The sequence below is a fragment of the Chlorocebus sabaeus genome, chromosome 9 (genome assembly GCF_047675955.1).
Source record: "Chlorocebus sabaeus isolate Y175 chromosome 9, mChlSab1.0.hap1, whole genome shotgun sequence".
Classification (NCBI taxonomy): domain Eukaryota; kingdom Metazoa; phylum Chordata; class Mammalia; order Primates; family Cercopithecidae; genus Chlorocebus; species Chlorocebus sabaeus.
In genome coordinates, this window is record NC_132912.1 from 52,020,236 (window position 1) to 52,033,327 (window position 13,092).

At 48.4% G+C, this 13,092-nt stretch overlaps 1 protein-coding gene across 1 annotated transcript in view; it reads left to right on the forward strand.

Moving 5' to 3' along the window:
- Window positions 1–243: 243 nt before the first annotated feature.
- FRMPD2 (FERM and PDZ domain containing 2) overlaps window positions 244–13,092 on the forward strand; it is a 95,136-nt gene continuing 82,287 nt past the window's right edge. Inside the window, exons 1-6 of the mRNA XM_073018994.1 lie at window positions 244–389; window positions 3,024–3,181; window positions 7,356–7,421; window positions 9,823–10,014; window positions 11,668–11,800; window positions 12,488–12,575. Of these exons, the coding sequence (XP_072875095.1) occupies window positions 245–389; window positions 3,024–3,181; window positions 7,356–7,421; window positions 9,823–10,014; window positions 11,668–11,800; window positions 12,488–12,575 (782 nt within the window). The 5' untranslated portion in view covers window position 244. The remainder of the gene's footprint in view (window positions 390–3,023; window positions 3,182–7,355; window positions 7,422–9,822; window positions 10,015–11,667; window positions 11,801–12,487; window positions 12,576–13,092) is intronic.

Here is a 13,092-nt window from a genome sequence, read left to right on the forward strand (position 1 = left end):
TCATTTGGGAATTTGTTTGTTTACTCATTCACTGAGAACTGACCGGCCAGCCTGGCCAGTCCCCCAATTAATGTTTCTTTAACTCCTCTGTGTGCTTGGCTCTCTGCCTGACCCCAGAGACCTAGGTGATGAAAACACAGTGCCGGTGCACGGTGCACAGGGAGTGGCCAGACCATGCCTGACTGGGCCAGAGTGGCGAGTATGGGCCGGGACATGTTCCTGGACATTACAGGGGCACTGTCACATGCATGTCTTTATCGTAGGCATGAGCCTGTCCTCTGTGACACTGGCCAGTGCCCTGCAGGTCAGGGGTGAAGCTCTGTCTGAGGAGGAAATCTGGTCCCTCCTGTTCCTGGCCGCTGAGCAGCTCCTGGAAGACCTCCGCAATGGTAAGAGAGTATGCTTGGGGCGGTAAAATCACAGGGGGTTGTATGTGAAGCTTTCCACACTAACACAGTTCTGGCTGCTGCTGCTTTTTTTTTAAAAACATTTTTTCTTTTCAACCTCTGAGGGCACAGAACAAGGTTGCTGCTTCTTGATCTGTGATTAGTCTGAGGTATTAGAATGAGTGGGCGAATAGCACCCACCCTTGGAGCTGCACTGGGAGGGCAGGCCTGTCTCTTGGACCCATGCCATGTGGCAGAGTTGAAAGAAAGGCTTTGCTTCCGCCTTGGAGTTGCAGCATTTCCAGGCATGCAAAGCTGGGAGGATTTAGGAAGACAGTGGCTGCAGTGCTATGTGCATCTAACAGCACATAGGCTGTCTCTGGGCATAACCAGAGATGAGAGGCATGGGATGGTCACCCAGGAGACCCCCACACTCTGTCCACCATATGTCGCACTAGTCTGTGCCCCATCAGAAGGCAGGCCTGGCCGGGCGCGGTGGCTCACACCTGTAATCCCAGCACTTTGGGAGGCCAAAGTGGGCAGATTACCCCAGGTCAGGGGTTTGGGACCAGCCTGGCCAACATGGTGAAACTCCGTCTCTATTAAAAATACAAAAAAAAAAAAAAAAAACCGAGACGGGTGGATCACAAGGTCAGGAGATCGAGACCATCCTGGCTAACACGGTGAAACCCCATCTCTACTAAAAAATACAAAAAACTAGCCGGGCGAGGTGACGGGCACCTGTAGTCCCAGCTACTCGGGAGGCTGAGGTAGGAGAATGGCGTGAACCCGGGAGGGGGAGCTTGCAGTGAGCTGAGATCCGGCCACTGCACTCCAGCCTGGGCGATAGAGCGAGACTCTGTCTCAATAAAAAAAAAAAAAAAAAAAAAAAAAAAAAAAAAAAAAAAAAAAAATTAGCTGGGTGTGGTAGTGCCCACCTGTAATCTCAGCTACTCGAGAGGCTGAGACAGAATTGCTTGAACCCAGGAGGCAGAGGTTGCAGTGAGCCAATATTGTGCCACTGCCCTCCAGCCTGGGCAACAGAGCAAGACTCATCTCAAAAAAAAAAAAGGAAAAAAAAAAGGCAGACCTAACCTGTGTTCTAAACAGGGGAGGTTAATAGAAAGAATTATTAAACCGTATTTGAAGACAACTGTAAGGCATAAGAAAATGCTGGTGGGGTGTGGTGGCTCACTCCTGCAATCCCAGCACTTTGGGAGGCCGAGGTGGGTGGATCACCTGAGGTCAAGAGTTCTATAGCAGCCTGGCCAACATGGTGAAACCCTGTCTCTACTAAAAATACACACACAATATATTAGCCGGGCAAGGTGGCGTGCACCTACAGTCCCAGTTACTCGGGAGGCTGAAGCAGAATCGCTTGAACCCAGGAGGCAGAGATTGCAGTGAGCTGAGATCACACCATTGCACTCCAGCCTGGGAGACAAGACCGCGAAACACCGTCTCAAAAAAAAAAAAAAGAAAGAAAAAGAAAAAGAAAATGCTGCTGGGTCTCCTAAGGCTGAGGGCAGGTAGCCAGGAGGGAGAAACTTTGAAGGGAAGACCCTTTCCCTGTTTGGGGTTCAGATCTGTGGGAGGAACTGTGCTTGCAGCCCATGATGATGGTAGAATTTGCTGGTGTGCCCCGCCAGAGGTGGTCTGCAGTCATGGCCCAGGCAATAGCCACCGGTGGCCAGGTGGAGAGCACGCACTGCAAGTGGGGGTCAGGGCGACCCTTTGGGGTGTAGGTGGGCTCAGGCAAGTCACCTCTCTGGAGGTTGGTGTGGGCAGGAGGGCCGCTAGAGTCCTGTGTAGATTGGAGAAGGTGGTCATATGTCTAGTTCAGGCCTTGAGGTTGCCAAGGGATCTCATGTCTTGGGCATGTGTTCTGTGCAGAGCCCAACCTCCAGGTGGCCTCACATTTGCACTAAACTCTAGAAACTGCGGGAGAGATAAGGCCTCCTGCAGTGTCTCTTCAGAGCCCTCTAATGAGAAAGCTGCACACTGCTCTCAGTACAGGAGAGACCTAAGGCAGCAGTATCCAAGGATGACTATGGGGCTCCTAGGCATTAAGCTCCAGAACAAACGCTGAGTGCCCACACTGAAGTGTCAACTCAGAGGTCACACGTGCTTGGGGGCTTCAGTGCATGAAGCAGAGGCTGCTGGCATGAAAGATCACACATGTTCTGTGAGGGCGATGGGTCCCAGCGTGGGCCGATGGAGGAGGCTGTGTACCTACGCCTTCAGTGTCATCTTCTCCCTCTTCCCCACTATGGAGGTTCTGATGAACAGCTACAGGGCTCCCAGAAGACCAGCTGCCTTGGGTCCTGGTCTGTCTCTAGAGAACTCAGGCTTGTGCTAAATTCCAGGTGTGCCTGACCCTCTCTTTACCTTTTACCTTGAGACTCTTGGGCCACGGATGAATTTAAGTGCAGGTGGTAACTTCCTGGCCGTGGCCACAGCCACCTTTTAGTATACCATGCATCAGGGTTGAATTTGTTCTGTTCCATGTCTCCTCCGGGTCTTGCTCACATTCAGTCCCAGAGATGGGTACTGCCAGGCACCTGCTGGGCACAGTCCCATGCTGGCCCCCCAGATGGAAGCTCTTTCTCTACAGCCCCATCACTGGCTTGGTTTCAGATTCCTCGGACTATGTGGTCTGCCCCTGGTCAGCCCTGCTTTCTGCGACTGGAAGCCTTTCTTTCCAAGGCCATGTTTCTCACATAGAGGCTGCTCCTTTCAAGGCCCCTGAGCTGCTACAGGGACAGAGCGAGGATGAGCAGCCTGATGCGTCTCAGGTAAGCTGTGCAGCTTCTCTGCAGCTGCTGAGTTCTGTGCCCTGGAAAAGGCCTGTCCCAGTGGCAGCCTCCCCAGCTCCCAGCTCAGCCTTGCAGAGCTTGGTTCTCAACACCAAAGCGGAGTGGGTTTCAAGAGTTTTATTCCCAGGATGTCTTGTCAGCAACTTACTAGCTCATGGACAAGGGCAAGTCCACCTCTCTGAGCCCCAATTTCTACATTGGTAAAGTGGGGTTAATGTGGCTTAATTGATCAGGCTATTATCAATATTCAAAAAGAAGTGTTGAAAAGCTGTGGTCTGGCACATTGTTACCGTTGGCAGTATGTAGCAAGACACCTCAAAATGACCCAGCACGTCCTCAACTAGGAATTTATTCCAAGGCACAAGTAAAGATAAATTTAGCTACAGCAATGCTGATTGTTGTATTGCTGACATTAGTGATAGATTGAAAACAAGCTAAATAGTCAGTGGGAGAGGACATGAGACAAAACAGCATTAAAATGAGTCTGTAGAAGCTTATTTAATGACTTGAAAAGAAATTCAATATATGCGCACATAATATTATCCAAGTTTGGTTAGAGAGAATGAAAGAGAGACAGAGAGGAAGTTCTAAAAATACATGCACCAAAGTGTCTACAGTGATTGTTTCTGGATGGCAACATCAATGGAGATTTTTGATTTTCCTGCAATGGACATGTTTTGCTTTTGAACAGCAAAAGTTTCCAGTAAACATCATTTTTTATTTCAAAGAGAATTTTAATTCTCTCGAAGGAGAGAATGATGCAAGGTAGCCACACAACACTGGGTGGGGCATGGTGGGTGTTCTCAGAGTTCTGTTTCTTCTTCCTCACCCTTTCATGAGAAAAGTGCAGATGTGAAAATGCTGCTACCCTAAGGAGGCATCATGGAATGGGAGTTGCTTTCCCTCCAGGCTCTGAAAGGCAAAGAATGGGGACTTGGTGGCTTCCAGATTTGGTTTATCTGGGTCCACGTGTCTCTAAGGCAGCTCACAAAAGTGAAGGTCTAAGAGTTCCAGTTCCACTGACCCCAGCTCCGGCACCCCCTCCCCGCTGACATCCTGGAAGTCACTCTGGCATCCAGGCCCACATACCTTCTTACACAGCCGGGACCCCAGGGCTGAATCACTGATTCCTGGATGGGACACAGACTTGGGTGCCTCTCAGGTCTGTTTGGGTCTCTTGGCTCCACCTACACCGAGTTGCCTCCTATGGCCTGGACTCAGCTAAGATGTCACATCTTGAGCCCTGGGACTGGGATTTCTGCGTGACTGCTAAAGGACCGTGCCAATGCAACCTGAGAATGCAGGGGAGCTAGTTTCTTATGGGGTAAACTTAGCCAGTGGTAAATGAGAGTCTGGAGGGAACTAAGAGGATACGTTTTCCCTTCTCTTTCTCTCATGGATGGTTTTGTGCTGTGCAAGCCTTGCAAACTTTCTAGAGAAGTCCTGAGTTCTAGGAAGCCCTGTCTGCTGCACTTCAGTCTGTGCTCTGTTGCTTGTGGCAAGGAGGTGGCCAACATTTTGATCCTGCATATCACATTGGTCCCTGTCTCCCTTCCCAGTTTCTCTACACTCTCATTGCCCTGGGATTGCAGCCCCTGAATGAAGGGTCTACACTTAACCCTTGCCTCAGGCTCCACTTTCTGATGTACCTGAGCTAACACAAATTTGAGTGCTCCTGGGGTCCTTCCCTGACCATCCCAGCACTCACTGATGAGGATCAGGCATCACCCTCCTGATTGCAGGTTGGTCTCCATTGAGCACCTTGTGAAGGCCTAGTCACTCCTCTGCCCGGAGCGTCTTTGAGCTGGAAAGTAATACGTTCCTCCCTCCTGCACACTTTCCTCCAGGCAAAGGCATGCGGACTCCAATAGATTCAAGGCTAATAGGTTGAGTTAAGAACTGGCTAAATGTATTGCTGAGTCCTGGCCAGGAACATGAGAGTGAGTGTGAGCTAGAAGAGGTCCAGCATGAGAGGGACTGAGCTCTGAACTAACCAAACATTGGTTTAGCGCTCTAGGCATATGAAACATGGCAAGTGGAGTGGGCTTTAAGGGGCCAGAGCCACCAGCCTCAAGCCCTGTTTATTAGGCCAGGATGCAGAGTGACCAGGTTACTTGATCTCTTACAGCATCTCTAACACTTAGTTCTGTTCATCACTGTTCTTTTCCATTCATTACAGGCCCCTCCCTTCATCCAACTTGGCATGGGTCCATGAGGGGTTGGTTGGGCAGCTATGAGCTAAGAGAATGGTCCCTGGACAGGCTGTGCTCAGAATCCTCCCCCAGTCCTGGGCCTCGTTCTGATGCTGGGAGGGTGTACCCAGACCCCCTCCTCAGACCAACATCTGCCCTAAACAGTGCACTGACATATTTCCCCAACTACTTGGCATCTTAGTCCCAGGTGCAGGTCAGGTGGAAGGTGTGAGCAGGTCTCTAACTACAAGTCATCTGTGTTGCCAGTACCCCATCCTGTGCTCATAGCAGACATCACCAATCAAACATGGTGTTCTTTCCCACTGAGCCAGGAGTTGCCTTCAAAATCCTTCTCACCAACCCTCTACTGGCAGTGTCTACCAGTGGGCTGAATTTAGAATTTTGAATGAAGCCTTTTGTCACTGTGGCCAAGGCCTTGCCCTAAGACACTTTTAGACAGAGCCCTTGGAATCCATGTGAGCTCCCAGGTGTGGGTGGTGCCTCTGGCAGTGTTCAGGATGCTGGAGCTCTGTCTGCACTTCAGTCCCTGCAGCTCCATGAGTCTCTATGCTCCATTGTGCTAACCATGTGGGAAGACCAGCCTTGCAGGTGGCAGTCACTGCAATTGGTTCTGGGAACTTGTTGGGTTAATGAGAAAGAAGTGGTTGTCTACCAAGCCCCCGCTCTTCAAGTCCTTTCTCTGGAAATGGAGGTGTAGCTTGTGAACTTTCTTGCATGGTATCTGTGCACGTTCATCTGAGGGATGGGAACTGGTTTCAGGATATAATTTCAAACAAAGATGAGAGCTAATGAGTTGTCACAGGTGACATTGAACACATCTTGACCTTGAGGATGTAAACAATCAAAACCAAAAGCTAAAACCACTTATATTAAACCCAGTGGGTGGCTCAAATAACTGTGTGTTTTTACATGCAATGTTTCATTACCTCATTGTTTCCTTCTAAAGTCCCAAAAACCATTTCCTGAGAAGAGAGATCTTAAGGTAAATGTGCCTTGTCAGTTATAATAGAAGCCCCACAATAAAAACCAACTGACATTGATTGAGGACTGGTATAATCCAGAGGTCATGTAGCCAAGTGGGAACAATTCAATACTACATCACAGGATTGCAGTGAGGACTATATAAGTTTATATGGGTAAAAGACTTAGAACAAAGCTTAGTATATTGTAAGTACTCTATGTCCAATAATAACAATAATGGTAACGATAATAATAGTTAATATTACCATCTTTGGGTACTTTTGACTTGATCTTTATTAGAATTCAGGCAGAATACTCATTTTTAAGATGATGAAACCGAGAGTCAGAGATGTCAGACAATGCTCTTCCCATGATACCATTTTGCTTTTTGACAACATACGGTGCTTTTTAATCAGGCTGAACCACAATGTGTCATGGAAACAGAAGGCCTAAAATACAATGGCCAGGGCCAAATATATGGTTATTAGTTACTTAACAAGAGGTCTAGGGATTGGTCAGCAGCCGATTCATGTCATCAAGGACCCAGGCTGTGTATTTCCGTTCTACCTTCCCCAGTGGCTGGTTTTCTATCCTATTCCTGCTGCCTCATTGTCACAGAATGGCTGCAAAGACTCCATGTATCAATCACATCAATGTTCAAGGCAGGTACAAAGGGGAAAGCGTGGGGCCAGTCACATGTGTCCTTTTGTCAGTAAAGCAAAAGCCTTATCAGAAGCCCCCTAACAGATTTCTCTCACGCCTTTCACCAATATTGAGTGTCATGGTTTCTGCTAGAAAGCAAATTTCTGGCTTTCCAGCCTCCGAAGTAGAAGGGAACAAGGGTCAAGGGAGTTGCAGATGGTGCTGGACTAGCCAGACAACAGTGTCTGTTCATGTGGAAATTGGGTTGTATTTTTCTTGCAGAGCTATGGAATAAGAGAGATGATTGGAATCTAATCATGTACTCTTCTTTTGGGCAGATGCACGTCTATTCTTTAGGAATGACCCTCTACTGGTCGGCAGGGTTTCATGTTCCGCCACATCAGGTTTGTAAACAAGATACTTCAAGTCTTGCCAGGCTATGTCTTTGGGTTTATTTAGTGGTTTTCTCCTGGGCAGGGACCACATTTACTGAGCACATATACCACTACTCTCCCCTCCTCTAGGTCCTAGGCAGGCGTTGTGAACTCATCACACGACTCCTTCCTGCTAGTGCAGAAACAACCTCAGAATCCTACTCAACATAGCACTCCAGGCAGCCACAATTTGGGACTGGCAAGCAAGATAAGTTTGGCCATCTCCACTCAGGGGAAGTATTAATAGCAAGCTAGAGAATTTTATAGACACTGAAGATACAGATTTACATATATTTTTTAAAAGGCTTTAAAACAGCCCTTCCCAAAGTGAGATGCTTCCCTGAAAAAGGCTTCTGGGCTCAACAGATTTGGGTAAATGCTCCCTACAGTATCTCCCTCTCAAATAGTTTTTAGAGTCATTTTTTAAAGACTACAAGAAGGTTTAAAGCTTAGAAACTTTTAAACTTTATCCTGGCTGGGCATGGTGGCTCACACCTACAGTCCCAGCACTTTGGGAGGCTGAGGCAGGCAGACCACTTGAGCTCAGGAGTTCGAGACCAGCCTGGCCAACATGGCAAAACCCCATCTCTACTACAAATAAAAAAATTAGCTGGGTGTCGTGGTGCTTGACTGTAGCCCCAGCTACTCGGGAGACTAAGGCATGAGAACTGCTTAAACCCTGGGGACTGGGAGGGGAAGGTTGAAGTGAGTGGAGATTGAATCACTGCACTCCAGCCTGGGCAACAGAGCAAAACCCTCTCAAAAAAGATATACACAAAAATATCCTAATATTTTACACAATTTTTGAATACAGAATAGAAGTGTTTGTATACATTTCCATTTGACACTATAACAATTCCTTAGAGACTGGTGCCACAAGAACACATACTGGAGAGCCCTGCCCAGCTGACCCGGCCAGAATGGCTCCCTCCCTTCTCCCTTCCTTCCTTCCTGCCTTTCTTTCTACTCACCCCATCCTCTCCAATTCAACATTCGGCCCTTCCTGGGTGGTCTCTCTAAAAGAGAGACCAGCTCACCGCTGTCACATGCAACCTTTTGTAACGCCTCACTGCCCATGGGGTTGCCTTCTGGCTTCTCAGTGAGACACACTTGGAGCCTAGGATAGGGTCCCTTCTTTCGTCTGGCTCCCCTTTGGCACTCTGCCAGAATCAGGACCGGCTTTCTGGATGTGTGTCCTGGATGTGTGACCCTGTGTCACAGCACAGGGTCCTGCATTTAGTTTAATGCTCTGCTATCCCTGTCTTGGAATTCTTAATAATTTTGAACAAGGGACCCTACATTGCCATTTTCCCCCAGGCCCCTGTCCTGCTCATAATCCCCTTCCCTTCAGATGCGTGTCAGCTTATCTCCATCTTCATGCCTTTGCACACACTGATCCCTTCACCAGCACCTCACTCCCCACTTTCCTCTTGGTTAACCCTAGCCTTGGCTAAGCCCCTTCCTTTACATTAGTGCCATGGCCTGTGCTTCCCAAGGTCAAAGCCCTTGTCATCCTCTATGGTCTTTGTCTCTTTTAGTGACTGTCTCTCTCATCACACCATTATTTTCCTGAAGGCAGGGACTGTATCTGGTGTGGCTGGATTTACTGTGACGGCAGGACTCAGCAGCTTGGCTGTATACAGAGATAGGTGCTCACAGCTGATGCTCCCTGGCAAGAAGCGGTAGTGCAGCCTTTATCTGGAAAGTGACCTGCAGTGTGGGTTGCGCTTGAGAAACAGTCTGATTTTGAATCTGAATTTGAGGCCTTTCTCATATGAACTGTGATCATTTAAATGCATGAGGGAAATGCTTATAAGATGCTTCCGTTTTCTTTTGCTCGATACGTACACGTGACATAAAGTTCAACCAGCAACGATTGAGCATTTGTGCTGACTGCTGGCTGTTGTGAATTGAACAGGAATAGGCCACAGTCTGTATGTCCCTGGAGCTCACATTCCAGGGGAAGGGCCCAGTGAGACCCCATGAGTGACTGGATGCAATGACAAGCTGCGCAGGTGAACTTGAGTGAAAGGCTGACCTCTGGTTTGATTTGGGGTGCTTGGCACAGGTGGAAATCCATCTTGTCAAAGCATCTATTTTTCATGAGCATTCCAAGCACACTTGGACAGAAGGGTGTTCTGGTTTAGAAAGCAGCCGGCAACACAGAACTGATGCAGAGATGATTGCTCTGCACTTTGCGTCCTCAGTGATGGATCTTGTGTGTCCTTAAACTCTCCAGAAGGAGCAGGCATCTGCTCTGGTTCTTGTGGGAACACCCATTTCCATGTCTCCAAGGCCTGCCTGACAAGGTGCTGCCTCGCAGCAGCAGCTCTTACTGCTCTCTCCTCTCACCGGCCCTGTCTGCCTCCAGCCCCTGCAGCTCCGTGAGCCCCTGCACTCCATCCTGCTGACCATGTGTGAAGACCAGCCTCACCGGCGGTGCACATTGCAATCGGTTCTGGAAGCTTGTCAGGTTCATGAGAAAGAAGTGTCTGTCTACCCAGCCCCTGCCAGTCTCCACATTAGAAAGCTGGCTGGCTTGGTTCTGGGCACCATTTCCGAGGTCAGTAGAGAACCGTGTTTTTTAAGCAGTAGCCACTGGCCTTGTGTGGCTATTAACATTTGAATTAGTTAAATTATAATTAACTAAAATAAAATAAAAAATTAAATTAATCAGTCACATTTCAAGTGCTCAGTTGCCACTTGTAGCAGGTGATGACCCTATTGAACAGGGTGGATCTAGAACATTCTTGTCATTGCAGTTCTATTGGGCAGTGCTGACAAAGACCTTTGGGCAAGCCCCAGTTTCTCACATGGGTAAGACCCTTGATATCTTGGCGAGTGCCTCCTTACATAAAGCAATCATGTTTAGAACCTATGATTCAGTTTTCTTTTCAAAATTCAACTCCAGGTTCTGCACAGAAGCCTTCCCTGACTTCATTTTTGTGGTCCCTGGGTACCCTCCCCTCTGCTATTTTATACCTGCAGGGGGTCCTTTGTTGTGCTTGTCACACTGTGCTGCTTGCTGCCCTGTGCACTCCCCAGAGTGCAGCAAGGGACGTGGCACATGGGAAGCATTTGACTTAGGTTGGATTCCCTCCAAGCTAACCCAGAGACAGGGATTCTTGTGCAAGTTATTTATTGGGGAAATGTTCCTGGGAGAGGGGAGTGATGGTAGTACAGCTGACAAGTTGAAGGATAAAGTCTCAGCTGGAGACAGGCCCAGCCTGGCCACCTGGGGAACTCTGGTGCAGAAATGGCACCTTGGAGTTGGTCCCCCATGAGACCCGGGTGGAGCTGGGGTAGGATGGGCAAGTGAGGTGCCTATGGCACAAAATGTAAGGAAGTCTGTATTTGGGAGGAACCAAAGGCAGGTAAGCTAGAGACCAGTTGGGTGGCTGCACTTGTCCAGGGACAAGTTGGAGAGCTGAGACCAGGATTAATGAGGGGCCGTGTGGATGGAGATGAGGGGACAGCAAGGTGGATAGTGGCAACAGTCAATCAGAGAAGGCCTCTTCCATCAGAGAAGGTCTCCTTCTTGGACCCTTTCTCTCTTGGCATGGGAACCTGTGGCTCCTGTGAATTGAGCCAGAGGGTTTGTTGGGGGAAGCGGACTATATTTATTTGAAAGATACTGAAGTCTACCATCCACTGGTGTGCCATTGTCCTTGGATAGACACTGTATTGACCTGCAACATTTCCATCAGGGACCTGCAAAGTAGATGTCAGTCACTTACCAGCATTCACTGGGCACTGCATTAGGTGTGCTATGGCAGTGCATAAAGCACACAGAGATGCTGGGGGAGACAGACAAGCAGCACACTCAGGGAACATGGTGCAACAGAGCCAGGTGTGAGTGCAGTGATAAGTGAAGGTGATCAGAGGGCAGAGGTGGAGAGGCTTAGAAGTAGAGAGGACACAGTTCTGGGTCTGGTGGGCACAGAGGAGCTTCTGTGCCCACAAGAGGGAATGCATGAACAAAGGCACAGATGTGTGTGAGTGCGCAGGTCTGGAGTGGGGGGTGAAGTGCCTTCAGGGTGCATGTGGGGGATGGGTACAGAGCACATTCTGGGTGCCAGAGAACACATCATTAGGTGCTCACTGTGTAGGGCAGACAATTCCACATTGATTCAGTCTGACAGCCAGTTTGCATGTATCTATAAAAACGCCCCCTCTTTATCTTGGTATGTGGATGTGGGATGCACTTGACCCCCAGGTGGAGAAAAGAGTTGTGGAGGAAAGCTCCTGTGTGCAGCAGAACAGAAGCTACCTGCTCAGGAAGAGGCTGCATGGGACAAGCAGTGAGAGCCCAGCGGCACAGGCCTCGGAGTGTCTGCATCCTTGCAGAGGTGGGTACGTGCCCTGAGCAGTCCCTGCGTGGGCCGATGGTACCAATTCTATTGTTTCCTGCCCTGTATGGGCCACACATTCACATTGTGATGGCAGAGAAAGCCTATGTAAGTGCCACTCTTTCAGGAAGCCACTGAAGAGAAGGGGCTGAGCTTAGGACTCACCTGTGTTCCCAGGAAAGTCTCATTTGGGGACACAACTTAACACAGTTATTTATATCAAATGAAAACTTTAAAAATGAGTTCTAACTGTCCAAGTTGAGAAAATCCAAATTAAAACAAACAACAAGAAAAGAAAAACTCGATTTTTTTTCAGTTATTTTTCTGGGTGTGTTAAAAGAGTGGTTTTTGGAATAATCTTCAAATCTACTGTTCTCTACTTTTCAACTCAATCTGAGCTTTTTTTTAAAAATTAATGTTATTGTTTGTTGTCTCTAAAACAAGGTGCACTTTGCCATTAGGCTTTATCTTCCCTTGTAACTCTCCCTCCAACCCTCTATAACTGTCCTTTCTGTTTTCTACATGAGAAACAGATTCAGAGAGGTTAAGTAATTTCACCAAGGTCACACAGCTAGTAAGTCATGATGCCATTCATGCTCTGGGATGCCTGATTTAAGAAACCCTATGCCCTCTACCATGTTGCTTGGTTAGTTTCTGCCCATGCCCTCTACCATGTTGCTTGGTTAGTTTCAGAAAGAAGCACGGAGACCCAGAGCTCGCCAGATCCCCATTGGAGCACCTCAACACATAGTCACTGCAGCCTCCTTGTTAACCGGTAAGCAGCAAGGCCTGCAGGGTGCTGTGAACTTGATGTGAGACATAAGTGTGGGGGCTACGGTACCTTATTTCTTTACTGATTATTAATGAGAAGCCTCTTGCTCCTCCAGAAAATGCCAATGCTGTTCCATTAGCAGTTGAAGAAGCCACATTTAAGCAGATCCAAAGCCAAGATGATGGGGGCCTGGTGGCAGCTGTGCTGTCAAGGGATCCTGTTTCCCCTGGGAACCATACTCAGGCCGAGTGGCAGAGCGACAGCATGCCTCAATATTGTTGCCATTATCCATTGCCATATCATGCTGCATAACAAGCAACCACAAAACACAGTGGCTAAAAGCAACAATTATATATTTAGCTCATGATTCTGAGTTGGTCATTTAGGCTGTGCTCAGCTGAGAGGTTTTCTAGACTCTGCTGAAAGCCTTCCTGCATCTCTGACTATCTTCAGCTCGGCTAGCCAGCCTCTCCTGGGGGGTGAATGGCCATTGTCTAGGAAGCTCTGGCTCTCCTCCATC